The sequence below is a fragment of the Tachysurus fulvidraco genome, chromosome 1 (genome assembly GCF_022655615.1).
Source record: "Tachysurus fulvidraco isolate hzauxx_2018 chromosome 1, HZAU_PFXX_2.0, whole genome shotgun sequence".
NCBI classification, from domain to species: domain Eukaryota; kingdom Metazoa; phylum Chordata; class Actinopteri; order Siluriformes; family Bagridae; genus Tachysurus; species Tachysurus fulvidraco.
In genome coordinates this window covers 21,417,668-21,430,796 of record NC_062518.1, presented here as the reverse complement: position 1 = coordinate 21,430,796, position 13,129 = coordinate 21,417,668, and the positions used below count along the sequence as shown (strand labels likewise).

The window sequence follows — 13,129 nt, the reverse complement described above, 5'->3', positions numbered from 1 at the left end:
CGTAATAACCACTAAGCCACCCCGCCCCCTAATCGACAGATAATTATACACACATATTTATGAAATTACATCAAGGTTAGAAAGACATGATATTTATGTGGGATGGAGGGTATTAACAGTTTACACTTCAACATGGCAGCTAATTACTGTATTCATCCATCAGCCGTAACATTAAAACAAACCCAACCCCCGTGGTACCCATTGTCCTGCAAATACTACTTACTTGATCCATTAAAGCATTGATAGACTTCAGAAGATCTCTCAAGGTGTGTTGTGATATCTGACAAATCCTGTAAGTGGCAAGATTTAGCGTCTATGGATTGCTTGTCAACACTTTGCCATTCTCAGTCACTCAGATCCTCACGCTTGTCCATTTGTCCTGCTTCCAGCACATCAACTTAAAGAACTGACTGTACACTTGATAGTTGACATTGTGATCAAATAATCAATCTTATTCCCTTCACCTATCAGTGTTTTTTATGTTGTGGCTGTTCAGTATATAGCAGCAGCAGCAGGATTGCTAACACTTGCTCTATAAGTAAACATGAATGACAAATTATGACTATGTTTGCTTGTGCAAGAAACATAGCTAGAGCTGTATATCTAACCTGTGACAAAGTGCTGTCTCAGCACTTTCTTTACTACAATATACTCTCCTTTTGTGGGAAAATATGCTTTTTTTTTTTTTTTTAAAGCCAAGCACAATGTCTTAAGTAGTTTTGTTTGAAACAACAAAAAATGTGCTGAGAAAGCAGTTGGTTTGTAGTTAAGTTTTTCCTTTTTTTTAATCAGCTCTGAAGTGGCGATAAGATGCCAAAACATGTAGTCTAAAGAAAGGGAACTTATTATTTGAGTTTTAAAAAGGTTATCTTTATTCTGCTATGTTTTGACACAGAGAAAATCTGGCTATCCCGTGCACACTAAAACTATTATAATCACTGATTACCAAAGTGCAGCATTTAGCATTGATGTAATTTGTTTAAAAAAAAAAAAAAAAAAAACTCCAATGGACCAATACAGCTGGCACTGAAAATCTTTTTAAATACAGTCTCCTAGGGGGGCTTAGTGGTTAGCATGTTCGCCTCACACCTCCAGGGTTGGGGGTTTGATTCCCGCCTCCGCCTTGTGTGTGTGGAGTTTGCATGTTCTCCCCGTGCCTCGGGGGTTTCCTCCGGGTACTCCGGTTTCCTCCCCCGGTCCAAAGACATGCATGGTATGTTGATTGGCATCTCTGGAAAATTGTCCGTAGTGTGTGTGAGTGAATGAGAGTGTGTGTGCCCTGTGATTGGTTGGCACTCCGTCCAGGGTGTATCCTGCCTTGATGCCCGATGACGCCTGAGATATGAATACTGAATGAATACAGTCTCCTAAACGTCCCAGATATATAATAGGACATGCTGGATGCTATAAAATGTTATTTTATAAGCTGCTAAAGAATACAGGTGAAAGCAATCATGTTAAATGAAATTATTAAACCATATGGGCAGTGATTAATGTGATCATTCCAACTAGGACTGTCCTGTTTCAGTATACAGGAGATTCATTTTAGATGATTATTACAGTGTTTGCCACCTTATTTCTTAAAATCCTACAAAGTTCTACCGCTCAAATATAGAGAACATCCTGTTTAGTAGCATGGCTGTATGGTTTGGCAGATGCTCTGGCCATAACTGCAAATTTCTCCAGAGAGTCATGAAAACAGCAAAACTTATCACAGGTTTTCAGGGCATTTACTAGTTATGGTGTCTGTAAAACGCTCACAATATTACCTCAGATCTTAGTCCCTGAGCACACACTCTGAGCATCCAGACATGAATAAGCACACTCGGTTTACCTGCAGGCTAAAAGTTTTCTAAATAGCCTCTAGTCAAGTTCAATCCAATGTTCACACTGTCAGAGTCTGAGAACAGCACCAGAGAGCAGAGATTGCAATGAGTATAGCCTAGTTTAGCCTCATTCTGGAACTAATATGCAGAGATGACAATAATCCATAAAAATTCGGAATATTTAGGGTGATCTGGCCAGAACTGTGATTCTGCATACATTCTCCAACTAGCTACTGTATATAGTTCGCATGGCTATATCTTTCTATCAAAAAGACCAGGGAAAGAACTGCTTTAAGCAAAGTGCATGCATTCGTTTATTTTTGAGCTCATCCTCAAATCCAATTTTGTTTTCTGTTTTGTTGGCAGGCTGTTGACTATGAGAGTCGGAGCTCATATTCCTTCTCTGTTGAGGTGATGAACCCAACCGTTGACCCACGTTTCCTGCGCCGTGGCCCCTTCAAAGACCGTGCCTCCATCCGAGTGGCTGTATTGGATGCAGATGAACCGCCACGTTTCTCCCGGGCCCGGTATCACATGGAGGTGTCAGAGAACTGTGCTCCGGCATGCACCGTTGGACGGGTTAGTGCCGTGGACCCAGACACAGGACTCAGCAGCAACATCAGGTAACGGCCTGAACACTTATTTACATATTTCATATCTCTTTATTGTGACACATTCTAGAAAATAATTCTGCTTTACGGTCCTTGACAGCCAGACCCCAAAAAGCTGACTCTTTCTATATAACCTCTCTGCATCCCCACCTATGTCCCTCAGTCTCATCTATGTAAAGGTTCCTGAGACTCAGCAACTTCTGTGAATTTGGAGTCTAATATATCTGTGAAATGATAGGCCTTTAAAGTGCTCTTAGTGGCCTTTGTAATACTATTCCAAATATCTGTTATGGACTGCCGCCCCCAAGTCATCCATGACTGATTTAATCTTAAAAGCTCCACAACCCAAACAATCACTGTTCTGAAGTGTCCCCAAATTTTAGAGATCCTACCCAAGCACATTCAATCTTCCAGATAGGGTACTCCTAACTGGCATTGTTGCTCTTGCCCTACCTTGCACATCTCTGCCAGTGTTTAGCACCAGTTTTCTACAGGTGTACCCGGAAGTCATTGCTTTTCAATTTTATCTTTGATTGCCTTTTCATCTGTCATGTATCTCCCCGATTTACTCTATCCTTCATGCCTCTAATGTCTTTGTATCACTCAGTTGTCCATCCTTACCTGGTTCACTTCTACCTCACCTCTCTGTCTCTTTCTCTCAGGTACTCCATTGATCCTCAGTCAGATCCGGAGGCTTTGTTCCGCATCACCCCAGATACTGGGCTTATCACCACGACAACAGAGCTGGACCGTGAGCAAGAGCAGTGGCACAATATCACCATCATCGCCACACAAAGAGGTAATAACAGGTTTCCGTCTCTCACGCTCTCACAGTTAGATCCGAGTTATATTATTACAAGATAGCAGAACAACATGTAGGCTTATTGTTACAGTATATAGAAACAAAATAAGTCAACTTATATATTATAAACTGTTGTAGCAAAGACATCATTTATATTTACATTATTTACTGTAGGGTGTCACCCAAATGAGGATGGGTTCCCTTCTGAACCTGGTTCCTCTCAAGGCTTCTTCCTCATATCATCTCAGGGAGTTTTTCCTTGCTGCCGTTGCCTCCGGCTCGCTCATTAGGGATAGGGATAGATCTATAGTATTTTAAATTTTAAGGCAATCTTTTTAAAATGAATTTTAAACTTTTAAACTTTAAAAATTTTCCTCTTATTTATATTATTATTAAATTTATTTCTTTTTCTTTCTCTTCTGTTTCCATACTTCTGTAAAGCTGCTCTGAGACTTGTTTCACACATAACTTTTTTAGATTTGAATGCAATTGTGATTCTCAGTTGTACTGTAGTTCTGTAAAAGAAATATGCAGACCATATGGATAAAAAAATGATGAATGATTTCAAAATGTAAACTCTGCTTGTCCTTCCAAAATGTAAACTCTGCTTGTCCTTCCTTGTTTATGGTTTATGCTCAGCAGAGATGCTCAATTAGATTTGACCTGAATTGACAGATTTTTTATTTTATTTTTTTTATAAATTAGATTTAAAGATCACACAGTGCACTACATGTAGTATGATGGTGAAGAAATAAAAACCAAATGTTAAAAGTACATATTACATATTTTAATATTTATTTATAAGGGGGCACTGTGGCTTAGTGGTTAGCACGTTCGCCTCACACCATGGTATGTTGATTGGCATCTCTGGAAAATTGTCCGTAGTGTGTGAGAGTGTGAGTGAATGAGAGTGTGTGTGTGCCCTGTGATGGGTTGGCACTCTGTCCAGGGTGTATCCTGCCTTGATGCCCGATGACGACTGAGATAGGCACAGGCTCCCCGTGACCCGAGTAGTTCGGATAAGCGGTAGAAAATGAACGAATGAATGAATATTTATTTATCATACTTGAGTAAGATTATAAGGAATAATAATCATGATTATACAAATGAACTATTTACTTATTTAATTTCAGATTAACAAAAAATTGGGAATTGTTTTTTTTAAACTGAAGTACAGATAGCGATGTGCTCTCTTTGCTTTTTTTTTTTTTAGCACCATTTTTTCCCCCTCAGTTAAATTCTTCTCCTTGCTGTTTTGCCAAAACTCAGAGCACTCATATTTTTCAGCTGAATAACTGTTACATTCTAGTGGTTCTACTCTACAATCACACACATCTCTACTGAAAAAATGTATGCAGTTCTACATTTTAGTAAGTCTTTATACTAGGACAGCATTCTGGAATAAAATGAAAAAAAAAAAAATTTAAATAAATAAAAAGCCCCCAAAATGCCATACTGTAAATTTGTAAGCAGCGCTCATTCAAATTAAAAATGATGAAACAAAAGAAACGGAAAAGATATACAACGATTACGTATGAAAAAATTGTAGTTGATTAATATACAAGGCACACCAATGTTTTGTCCCTGAATAGAAAGCTCAAGGTTTAGAAATGAGAGCAGAATACAGTTCATTTATCTGCCAAAGTTTTCTTATGAAAAGTGAGGATTTATTATTTCAGACCAACGGAACCTATTTCTAGGAATGTTGTGCGATGTGCTTTTATCTATAACATGTTGTTCCACTGAGTGTGTGTGTGTGTGTGTGTGTGTGTGTGTGTGTGTGTGTGTGTGTGTGTGTGTGTGTGTGTGTGTGTGTGTGTGTGTGAATACAGTCCAATCTAAAACCGACGTCTGACACTGAATGTTAATGTGACGAGTCTTTTGTAGGCATACTTTTTCAGTCTCAGAACCAATCCATTATAAGTCCAAGCCTATGACAGGTCCATACTGTCCGAGACAGCCGAGCACAAGCTATTTATTTGATATGACAAGCATTAATCTGGAATGGGAGAAATGATCGAAGATCTAGTCCAGTATAAATTTATAAAAAGTGTCACACTCTGGCAGTACCCCAGCCAAACTACTTGGTATGGTTGCTTGTGTTAAATCAGCCAGACTCTCCCTTTGCCTGGACCTGCCTGGCCTGGGTGAACTGGTCATGTACAGTATATTGATTTTTCCTTGGCAAGCAAAATCACTACATTGTAAAAGTGTGGCCAGGAACCTTGTACCTTGGGCTCTGTGAGGTTGGGAATAGCTCTATAGATGGATCTGCATCCTAGAATGGACGGATTGCATCTGACAAAGGGAATCTAGAAATCTATGTATTGTTACACTCTAAACAATGGCGCATACTTATAGCTAGCTTTAATATGCTGTTTTATTCAAGCAGAATGTGTGGATGCTGGGTGAGTATCGGATTCAGGAAAATAAAAAAAACATAGCACGGGTCCAAGAAGAAAAAGACATACTCTTATTCTGAAAATAGAAAATATATAAATGCATGGCGGACACGGTGGCTTAGTGGTTAGCACGTTCGCCTCACACCTCCAGGGTTGGGGGGTCGATTCCCGCCTCCGCCTTGTGTGTGTGGAGTTTGCATGTTCTCCCCGTGTCTCGGGGGTTTTCTCCGGGTACTTCGGTTTCCTCCCCCGGTCCAAAGACATGCATGGTAGGTTGATTGGCATCTCTGGAAAATTGTCCGTAGTGTGTGTGTTTGCCCTGCGATGGGTTGGCACTCCGTCCAGGGTATACTGTATCCTGCCTCGATGCCCAATGACGCCTGAGATAGGCACAGGCTCTCCGTGACCCAAGGTAGTTCGGATAAGCGGTAGAAAATGAATAAATGAATGAATACATGGCATAGACTTCGCAAAACAGGTGTATACCCTACTGTAGGTAACAGCCCAGTGATATGGCAGAGGTGCATATAGGGCCAAAAACCCTTTGTGATGGGGTAATCCATTACACTACTGTACATGACTAACTAACAAACACTGCTTTTTTATTCTCTTACATCAGATAACCCCAGCCAAGTGTCCAGAGTGCTGGTAGCCATAGAGACATTGGACCTGAACGACAATGCTCCAGAGCTGGACAGACAGTACACAACAGCCATGTGTGACTCCACCTCTGTCGGACAGGTGAGCTGATCACCAAAGACTATTAACTTTTACATATACAGTATATTTATTGTCATTTAAATTAGTTTAGGCTTTCGTGCTTTTGACGGACATTTATGAGTAGACTTTTTGTGTCATTGTGTTCCACACACTATTTGAGGGTGCATGGGTGTGTGCTGTTGAAGCATTAAAATAATTGGTTATGGGGTGAAATGATGCACCAAAGTGAAAAGTAAGACTGCTTTAACCACCTCAGAGAGCATTTCCTGAAGAGTTTTATTTTGTATTTTTCTCCCCATGCTTTGGGAGTTTCCATGTGAATGGGTGTGTGAATATATGTGCATCTGTGCCCTTTGTTGGCATGGCACCCTATCCAGGAGGTCTCCAACTTTGTGCCCTACTGTAAGTTCCCTGGGATAGGCTTTAGATTCCCCACAATCATGTGTAAGACAATTCCACAAGCCCTCTGAAGAACTTACTGAATGCCACAAAGCATTGACCACGGAGAACGCTTCCATAAATGTTACATAAATGTCACCTTACAGAAACCTCTAAAAATAACACATTTGTCAATCTAATGATTTCTTTGTGACTTGTTTATATAACATTTATTCTGTACGGCCTAATCTTTCAAATCCAAAATTTCCTCATCCATCGCTGTTTGCCTTCTCACCTTTTTATCCACAAACTAATTGAATATCTACTCCACTGTTTGTTTGTGATTTGCTGTTTGTCTCACTATGTCATGATATTTTCCCACATGTTTAGTTTTTAATTGGGTCTCCGTGCCCATCTGCTCGGCTTTCCCAACACATGTCTTCGTTCAGAGGTTTAATTTGCACTCATTTCTAGAGCTCCCTTTCAACTTCGAACCGTCTACAGCAGCAACGTTTCATCGACTTCCGAGATGTACTGAGCTGTTAATGTGACTTGACAGTCTCTTAATCTTCATGTATTATGGAAAACATACAAAAAATGTTCTTCCCCTGCTGCAGCAAAACTGTCCTGCCAGCACTCGCTTCTGAACCACATTACACTCGTTTTTCTTTCCAGCATGTCCCCAAGGTGTGAGGGAAGATCCTTGATGCAAGATGGTGGGGTATGGTTATTTCTAGTCTAAGTGGGTCTCATGGGCTGGAGATACAGTATATTAAGGCATGTGCTAAACGTGTATTTGTAGGTTCTGCTAAATGCTCAGAACTTCATTCACTTTGGTATTCATTCATTCATTCATTCATTCATTCATTCATTCATTCATTCATTCATTCATTCATCATGACTAACCTTTTCCAGGAACACGGCAGAGGCTCCCTTGATAGGATGCAGTGGCAGACTATCTCTAGGCGGCTTCATACACATACACCACCAGTCCCACACTTATTCATATCTTGGCATAATTTCAAATCCCCAGTCCACCAACCAGGATTTTTTTTTTTGCGAAACAGCACAAACAGTAACCGGAGCTTTACGGACTCTTGAGTTCTGAGGCAACGAAGCCAACATATAAAAATAAATAAATAAATAAATAAATAAATAAATGTATGTGTGAATTGTAGCTTTATTCTCTATATCCTTTATTTTTCATTCTTTATTGATTGCTGTCTATTCATTGCTCTCTTATTCCCCATCTCTTCCTCTCAGGTGGTGCAAGTGTTGAGAGCAATTGATAGAGACGAGGGAGGGAACGACAGCACGGTCTACTTCAACATCCCTCCTGAGTCCAGTGCTGCACTCAACTTCAGCATTCGAGAGAGTGGAGGTGTGCGTTGTGTTTTTGGCCCTGTCTGATGCAGTCTTCCCGCCCCCCTCTTTTCCACTGCTTCTTTCTCTTTCTTTCTCTATGCCTTACCAGTTTCCTCTCTCTCTGCTTTCTCTTTACATATATTTCTGTCTGCAGCATTGTCTTCCTCTGCATCTCTCGTCATCGTTTGTATCTCTGGTTCCTTTGTTGCACTGCTACTTTGTTTGCCTTTGCTTCTTCCTGCCACATATATCTTCTTTCTGTGCTCAGACAGAATATGCCTTGGCATTCTCCATAGCATTCAGACTCAATGGTCTGGACAAATGTAGTCCCAAGCAGGAACGGAATTAAATTTCACTTGACTGATTTCAGTGGAATTAAATGTCTATCAGGCTCCACTTGAGCTTCAAGCCTTCTCTTTTCTTTTTTCATCTAACCATCTATCTCTCCATTTCCTCTTTCCCTTTTCTTGTTTATTTGTCTGTCTGTTTTTCTCCAGGTCCCACTGCAAGCCTGGTTCTAGTCTCTCCTTTGCAAGCTCACTCCCGCTCTTCGACAACCTCTTTGACGCTCCATGTTCCTCTGGTCCTCAGGGATGTATCATCAGGTCTGACTAGCACGGCGACAGTCACTGTGTCAGTGTGTCCCTGTCTGAGAGGAGGTGCACGAGCCAGTGAGAAGGAGAAGCAGAGTGATGCGGAGTGGGAAAGGGAAACTGTATGTTTACCCCAGCACTCCTCTTTGCCTTCTCCGGGTCTCAGCACAGCGGCCCTTCTGGCGATTTTAGCATGCGGGGCGACACTTTTGGGTATGACTGTGAAAAAGATCATCTAATGACTAGTCATTTTTTTCTGTGTATCTCTGAGAATGCTTTCTGTTCTAATGGCCTGTTGGAATCATTTTCTCTCTCTGGAGCACCCTGCAATTTCATTGGAAAAAAAATATATCAAACCACAGACAGTATGTATTCCATTTTTATAAATGACAAAAAAAAAAAAGATTTCTCTCTTTTTTTTTGTCCTTTTCCATTTCCCCTCTCTCTCTCTCTCTCTCTCTCTCTCTCTCTCTCTCTCTCTCTCTCTCTCTCTCTCTCTCTCTCTCTCTCTCTCTCTCTCTTTAGCTGTCACTGCTCTGTCTCTGTCCCTGCGCAGACAAAAAAGGGACTCACTTTCTCCTCTAGAGGAAGATGACGTAAGGGAGAACATCATCACGTATGATGACGAGGGAGGCGGTGAAGCCGACACAGCTGCGTTTGACATCACGGCACTCCAGAGCGCCCCGCACGGTGCAAGGAGGGGATACCGAACCCTTGACAGTCGGAACATGTGAGTCGGTGCAAGTAAAATTTTAGCTCACAGCACACTACATAGTCTTTTCACTGTGCTTGCACAGTGACGAATATAAACATGACAATATTTCAGCTAAAAGTATCTTAATCTTTTATTGCTTTCCTAATTAGACGCCTCTCTCAGCGTGGCCAGGATAAATCACGAACATACAACAGCTGGGCCCAATCAGGACCTATGGACAGTGGGCAGTACCCTAGCCAGACTCCTCTATATGGCCGTTTGTGTTACAGCAGCCAGACACTACCTGTGCTACGGCGGTCACAGGGTCCATACGACCCTGGCCTAACCGAATTGGGATACCGCTTTTCTGGTGGCCAGCCAGATCACTCCCTTGTAATCCATAACCAAGGTGCAATGGTGGGGCCCCTAGAACCGGGACACTTGTACATGGGGCCTAGTGAGATGGGGAATAAAGAAGGAACTACGTCCCAGGATGGAGCCACTGCATCTGAAGAAGGAACGCCGCAGAAAAATGATACCAAGGAAGATTTGGTTGGTGACGCCCAACCGAGCCAGGATCTGAATTGGGTAAGAATCATCTTTTTTTTATATAATAACCAAGCCGATTGTTTAAAAAGGGAAAAATAAATAAATATATTTACTAAATATTATTCCTTAATAAAGGTAATAATGGGATTTAATGGGATCCAAAGATTTAACTTCTTTCATTGATCATCAGTTTTCTACATTACGCACAAAGACGCAGGACTTTAGTCTTTTAGTCTGTCCAACTCTAATGTCCACACCTATACACTGTGCTCAAACAGACCACCTTCGGTAGCTTTCATGCTTATACTGGGACAACACCATAGTCTGCTGCAACATGAACTGAGTCCAAACGTTTACAGTCGCCACTATTTCTACATTGGCGCTCTCATTATGCCTTATGTTTGAGAACAATGACATTCTTTTTAACTCCTGTATAAAGTCATTGTAATTGTGCTAACAAGTGTCCCCCATGACATTAGCATAGCATAAAACCGCAAAAAATTCTGAGCACCAGGATAACTCAATACATCACAAATATCTCAATATAAACACATAGTGTACTTTTTCTTTAATTTTAATGTGATTAATTCCTATCTAGACGATATATATATATATATAGACGATGCAAAAATTCAATCATTTATTGACAAGTTTATGTGAACAGATTATCGGGAGTTTTGTGTTTGTAGGATGAAAGAAAATGATTACTTTCTTGCAAAATATTATTGTGAAGGGAAATAGAATTGATTTACATGCAAAAGAAAATGAGACTGTTGGAGTCCAATTTACAGAGCTCTCTTAAGCTCCTCAGTTTAATCTCTGCTACGGCTTCGCTTCTCATCTTATCGTCTTTAACTTTCTGCCTTTTCAGGATTCATTATTTTCTCATCTCAAACTATATATTTATTCATAGTAACTAATTGTTTTTCTCTGTTTTTTTTAATGTTCTCCCCGTCTTTATAAAACTCGATCCTTCTTCCTTCTCCTCTCTATTTTGCTTCATTTAGAAGCATAAGCATATCCTGACCCACTTTAACCTTCCTGCTCCTCCCCATCCCCAACAGGTGCAGTCAGATTCTGTGCCACGGGAACTGGTGCTGACTCGATCCGGCTCACTGGCCAGGCCTGGGGTTTCAGGTGGCTGGTTGTGTGATTCAGCCACATTGCCCATGGCAGGGCGACGGTCCTCACGTGCTGGGCTCTCACCAAAAAAGAGTACAGCTGGCTCCACAGATGGCACAGATGGCACAAACAATGCCATGCAATCTGTCAGCCGCAATTACTCCACTGTCCTGCAGGGGGAGCAGCAGAAGGACTACACTGCCAGCTTGAGCCGAGGTGGATTGGAGATGGGAAGTAGTTTTGTGGTAGCAAGGCCAGAAGGTGGGATTCCACTGTGTGTCCCGGAGAGCACAGGGTTTGTGGCAGACTGGCAGGAAAGGGTGGGTGTGGGGGCTTACAATCTGGGAAGGAGGGATATGATGCCCCAGCTGCTACCCTACCCTGGGCAGGGTCGAGGGGCATTTGGAGGGATCCTGGGATATGGAGGAGCTTGGCCATCAGTGCCTGAAGCAACAGGAAGGGGCATGCAAGGAGGTGGTGGCCAGTCTCTGACCTTAAGAGTTGGAGAGTTTCTGCGGTTACGTCTGGCACAGGTGACCTTCGATCCAACACAGCCACCGTATGACTCGGTTCAAGTGTATGGCCTTGAAGGCACAGGGTCACGGGCTGGCTCGCTAAGCTCCCTGGAGAGTGAAGGAGAGAAGGAAGCCAACAAGGAGGAGTGGGGTGGTGGGTTGGAGGAGTGGGGCCCACGTTTCCACAAACTAGCTCAACTCTTTCAAGAAAGGGAAAAAGAGATAGACGTTGAAAAGGAGAGCGAGTCAGTGACACCCAGAAAACAAAACAATAAGGAGAATCAGGAGAAAGAGGAGCAGTCTGGAGATGAGAGGAAGGACAAAGACTGAGAGTCGGCTTGAGTCAGGGATGGTGTAAGGGTATGGGAGGGATGAGTAAACAGCAACCAGTGTTAGAGTAATTGCTAAAGAAGGGGGGAGAGAGAGAGAGAGAGAGAGAGAGAGAGAGAGAGAGAGAGAGAGAGAGAGAGAGAGAGAGAGAGAGAGTAATTGGGTCAGACATTGCTAAACAAACACTAGCTAAATAGAGAGAGAGAGAGAGAGAGAGAGAGAGAGAGAGAGAGAGAGAGAGAGAGAGAGAGAGAGAGAGAGAGAGAAAGCTATGGTGTGAGTGATTGATGCAATTTAAAGCAATATGTGTTAGAAGGCAGAACAGTGAGAGCAGAAGGAGAAACAGGGAATGTTTTGTTTCTCAGTTTCAGAGTATTAACCATTCTCTAAATGTTGCAGGGAGTGGTATTCCCATGATATCTTTTTTTATTCACACACACACACACAGAGAGAGAGAGAGAGAGAGAGAGAGAGAGAGAGAGAGAGAGAGAGAGAGAGAGAGAGAGAGAGAGAAAGAAAGAGAGAGACTTAAATTATGCTTTTGGGGCAAGACAATACCATCACAAGGGAGTCTGGAAAAAAATAGCACCATGACTGATAAACAAAGAAATACATAAAGGTGATAGATAAAGGTTTGTACAGGAAGTGCTGAACTGAATTTGTCTGCTCATGGTGTTAGCAAAATGTTTATCATGAAAATCAACCTGCACACTTACAGAATAGACATTTTTCCAAAAAAACAAAACAAAAAAAACTTTTTTAAAAGTTAAAAAAAAGAAAAGAAAATTAATTTCTTAATTTCTTTTGATGCCTTTTCAATGCAAAACATCTTGACTTGGATTTAAGATGGACCCAAAACATACATATGTCAAAGAAGAGGAAAAAGTGAAAGAAGTTCACATTTGCAACACAGGATATCCAACTGCCATGTTAAAAATGCGAACAAACTTCTGACATGGCTTTAAATGGGGCTACAGGTGTAATGTGATCTAGTGTCAGTGTTCTTTTGCCGGATCCATGCATACAAAATTATAGGGTTTTTTTTGTTTTCCACTTTTTTTTTTGGTGAGTAAAAGCACTTTTCAGCACAACGATAATTTGCTGATTATTTTAATTCAGTTATCGTATTGACGAAGTCTGGAACAATTTAAAGAATATTCTGATGTCAAGAATTGAATTAGCTCGAGAATTCAGGAGAAGTCTGGAATGCACTTTTATATGT

General features: G+C 41.4%; 1 protein-coding gene across 3 annotated transcripts in view; it reads left to right on the top strand.

The window, feature by feature from the left end:
- LOC113644125 overlaps positions 1–12,432 on the top strand; it is a 131,240-nt gene extending 118,808 nt beyond the window's left edge. For all 3 annotated transcript variants that reach the window (XM_027148716.2, XM_027148717.2, XM_047800548.1), the window contains 8 exons: positions 2,193–2,449; positions 3,100–3,236; positions 6,261–6,382; positions 8,003–8,120; positions 8,602–8,910; positions 9,223–9,427; positions 9,562–9,979; positions 11,005–12,432. In XM_027148716.2, the coding sequence (XP_027004517.2) occupies positions 2,193–2,449; positions 3,100–3,236; positions 6,261–6,382; positions 8,003–8,120; positions 8,602–8,910; positions 9,223–9,427; positions 9,562–9,979; positions 11,005–11,907 (2,469 nt within the window). In that variant the 3' untranslated portion in view covers positions 11,908–12,432. The remainder of the gene's footprint in view (positions 1–2,192; positions 2,450–3,099; positions 3,237–6,260; positions 6,383–8,002; positions 8,121–8,601; positions 8,911–9,222; positions 9,428–9,561; positions 9,980–11,004) is intronic.
- The last annotated feature ends 697 nt before the right edge of the window (positions 12,433–13,129 follow it).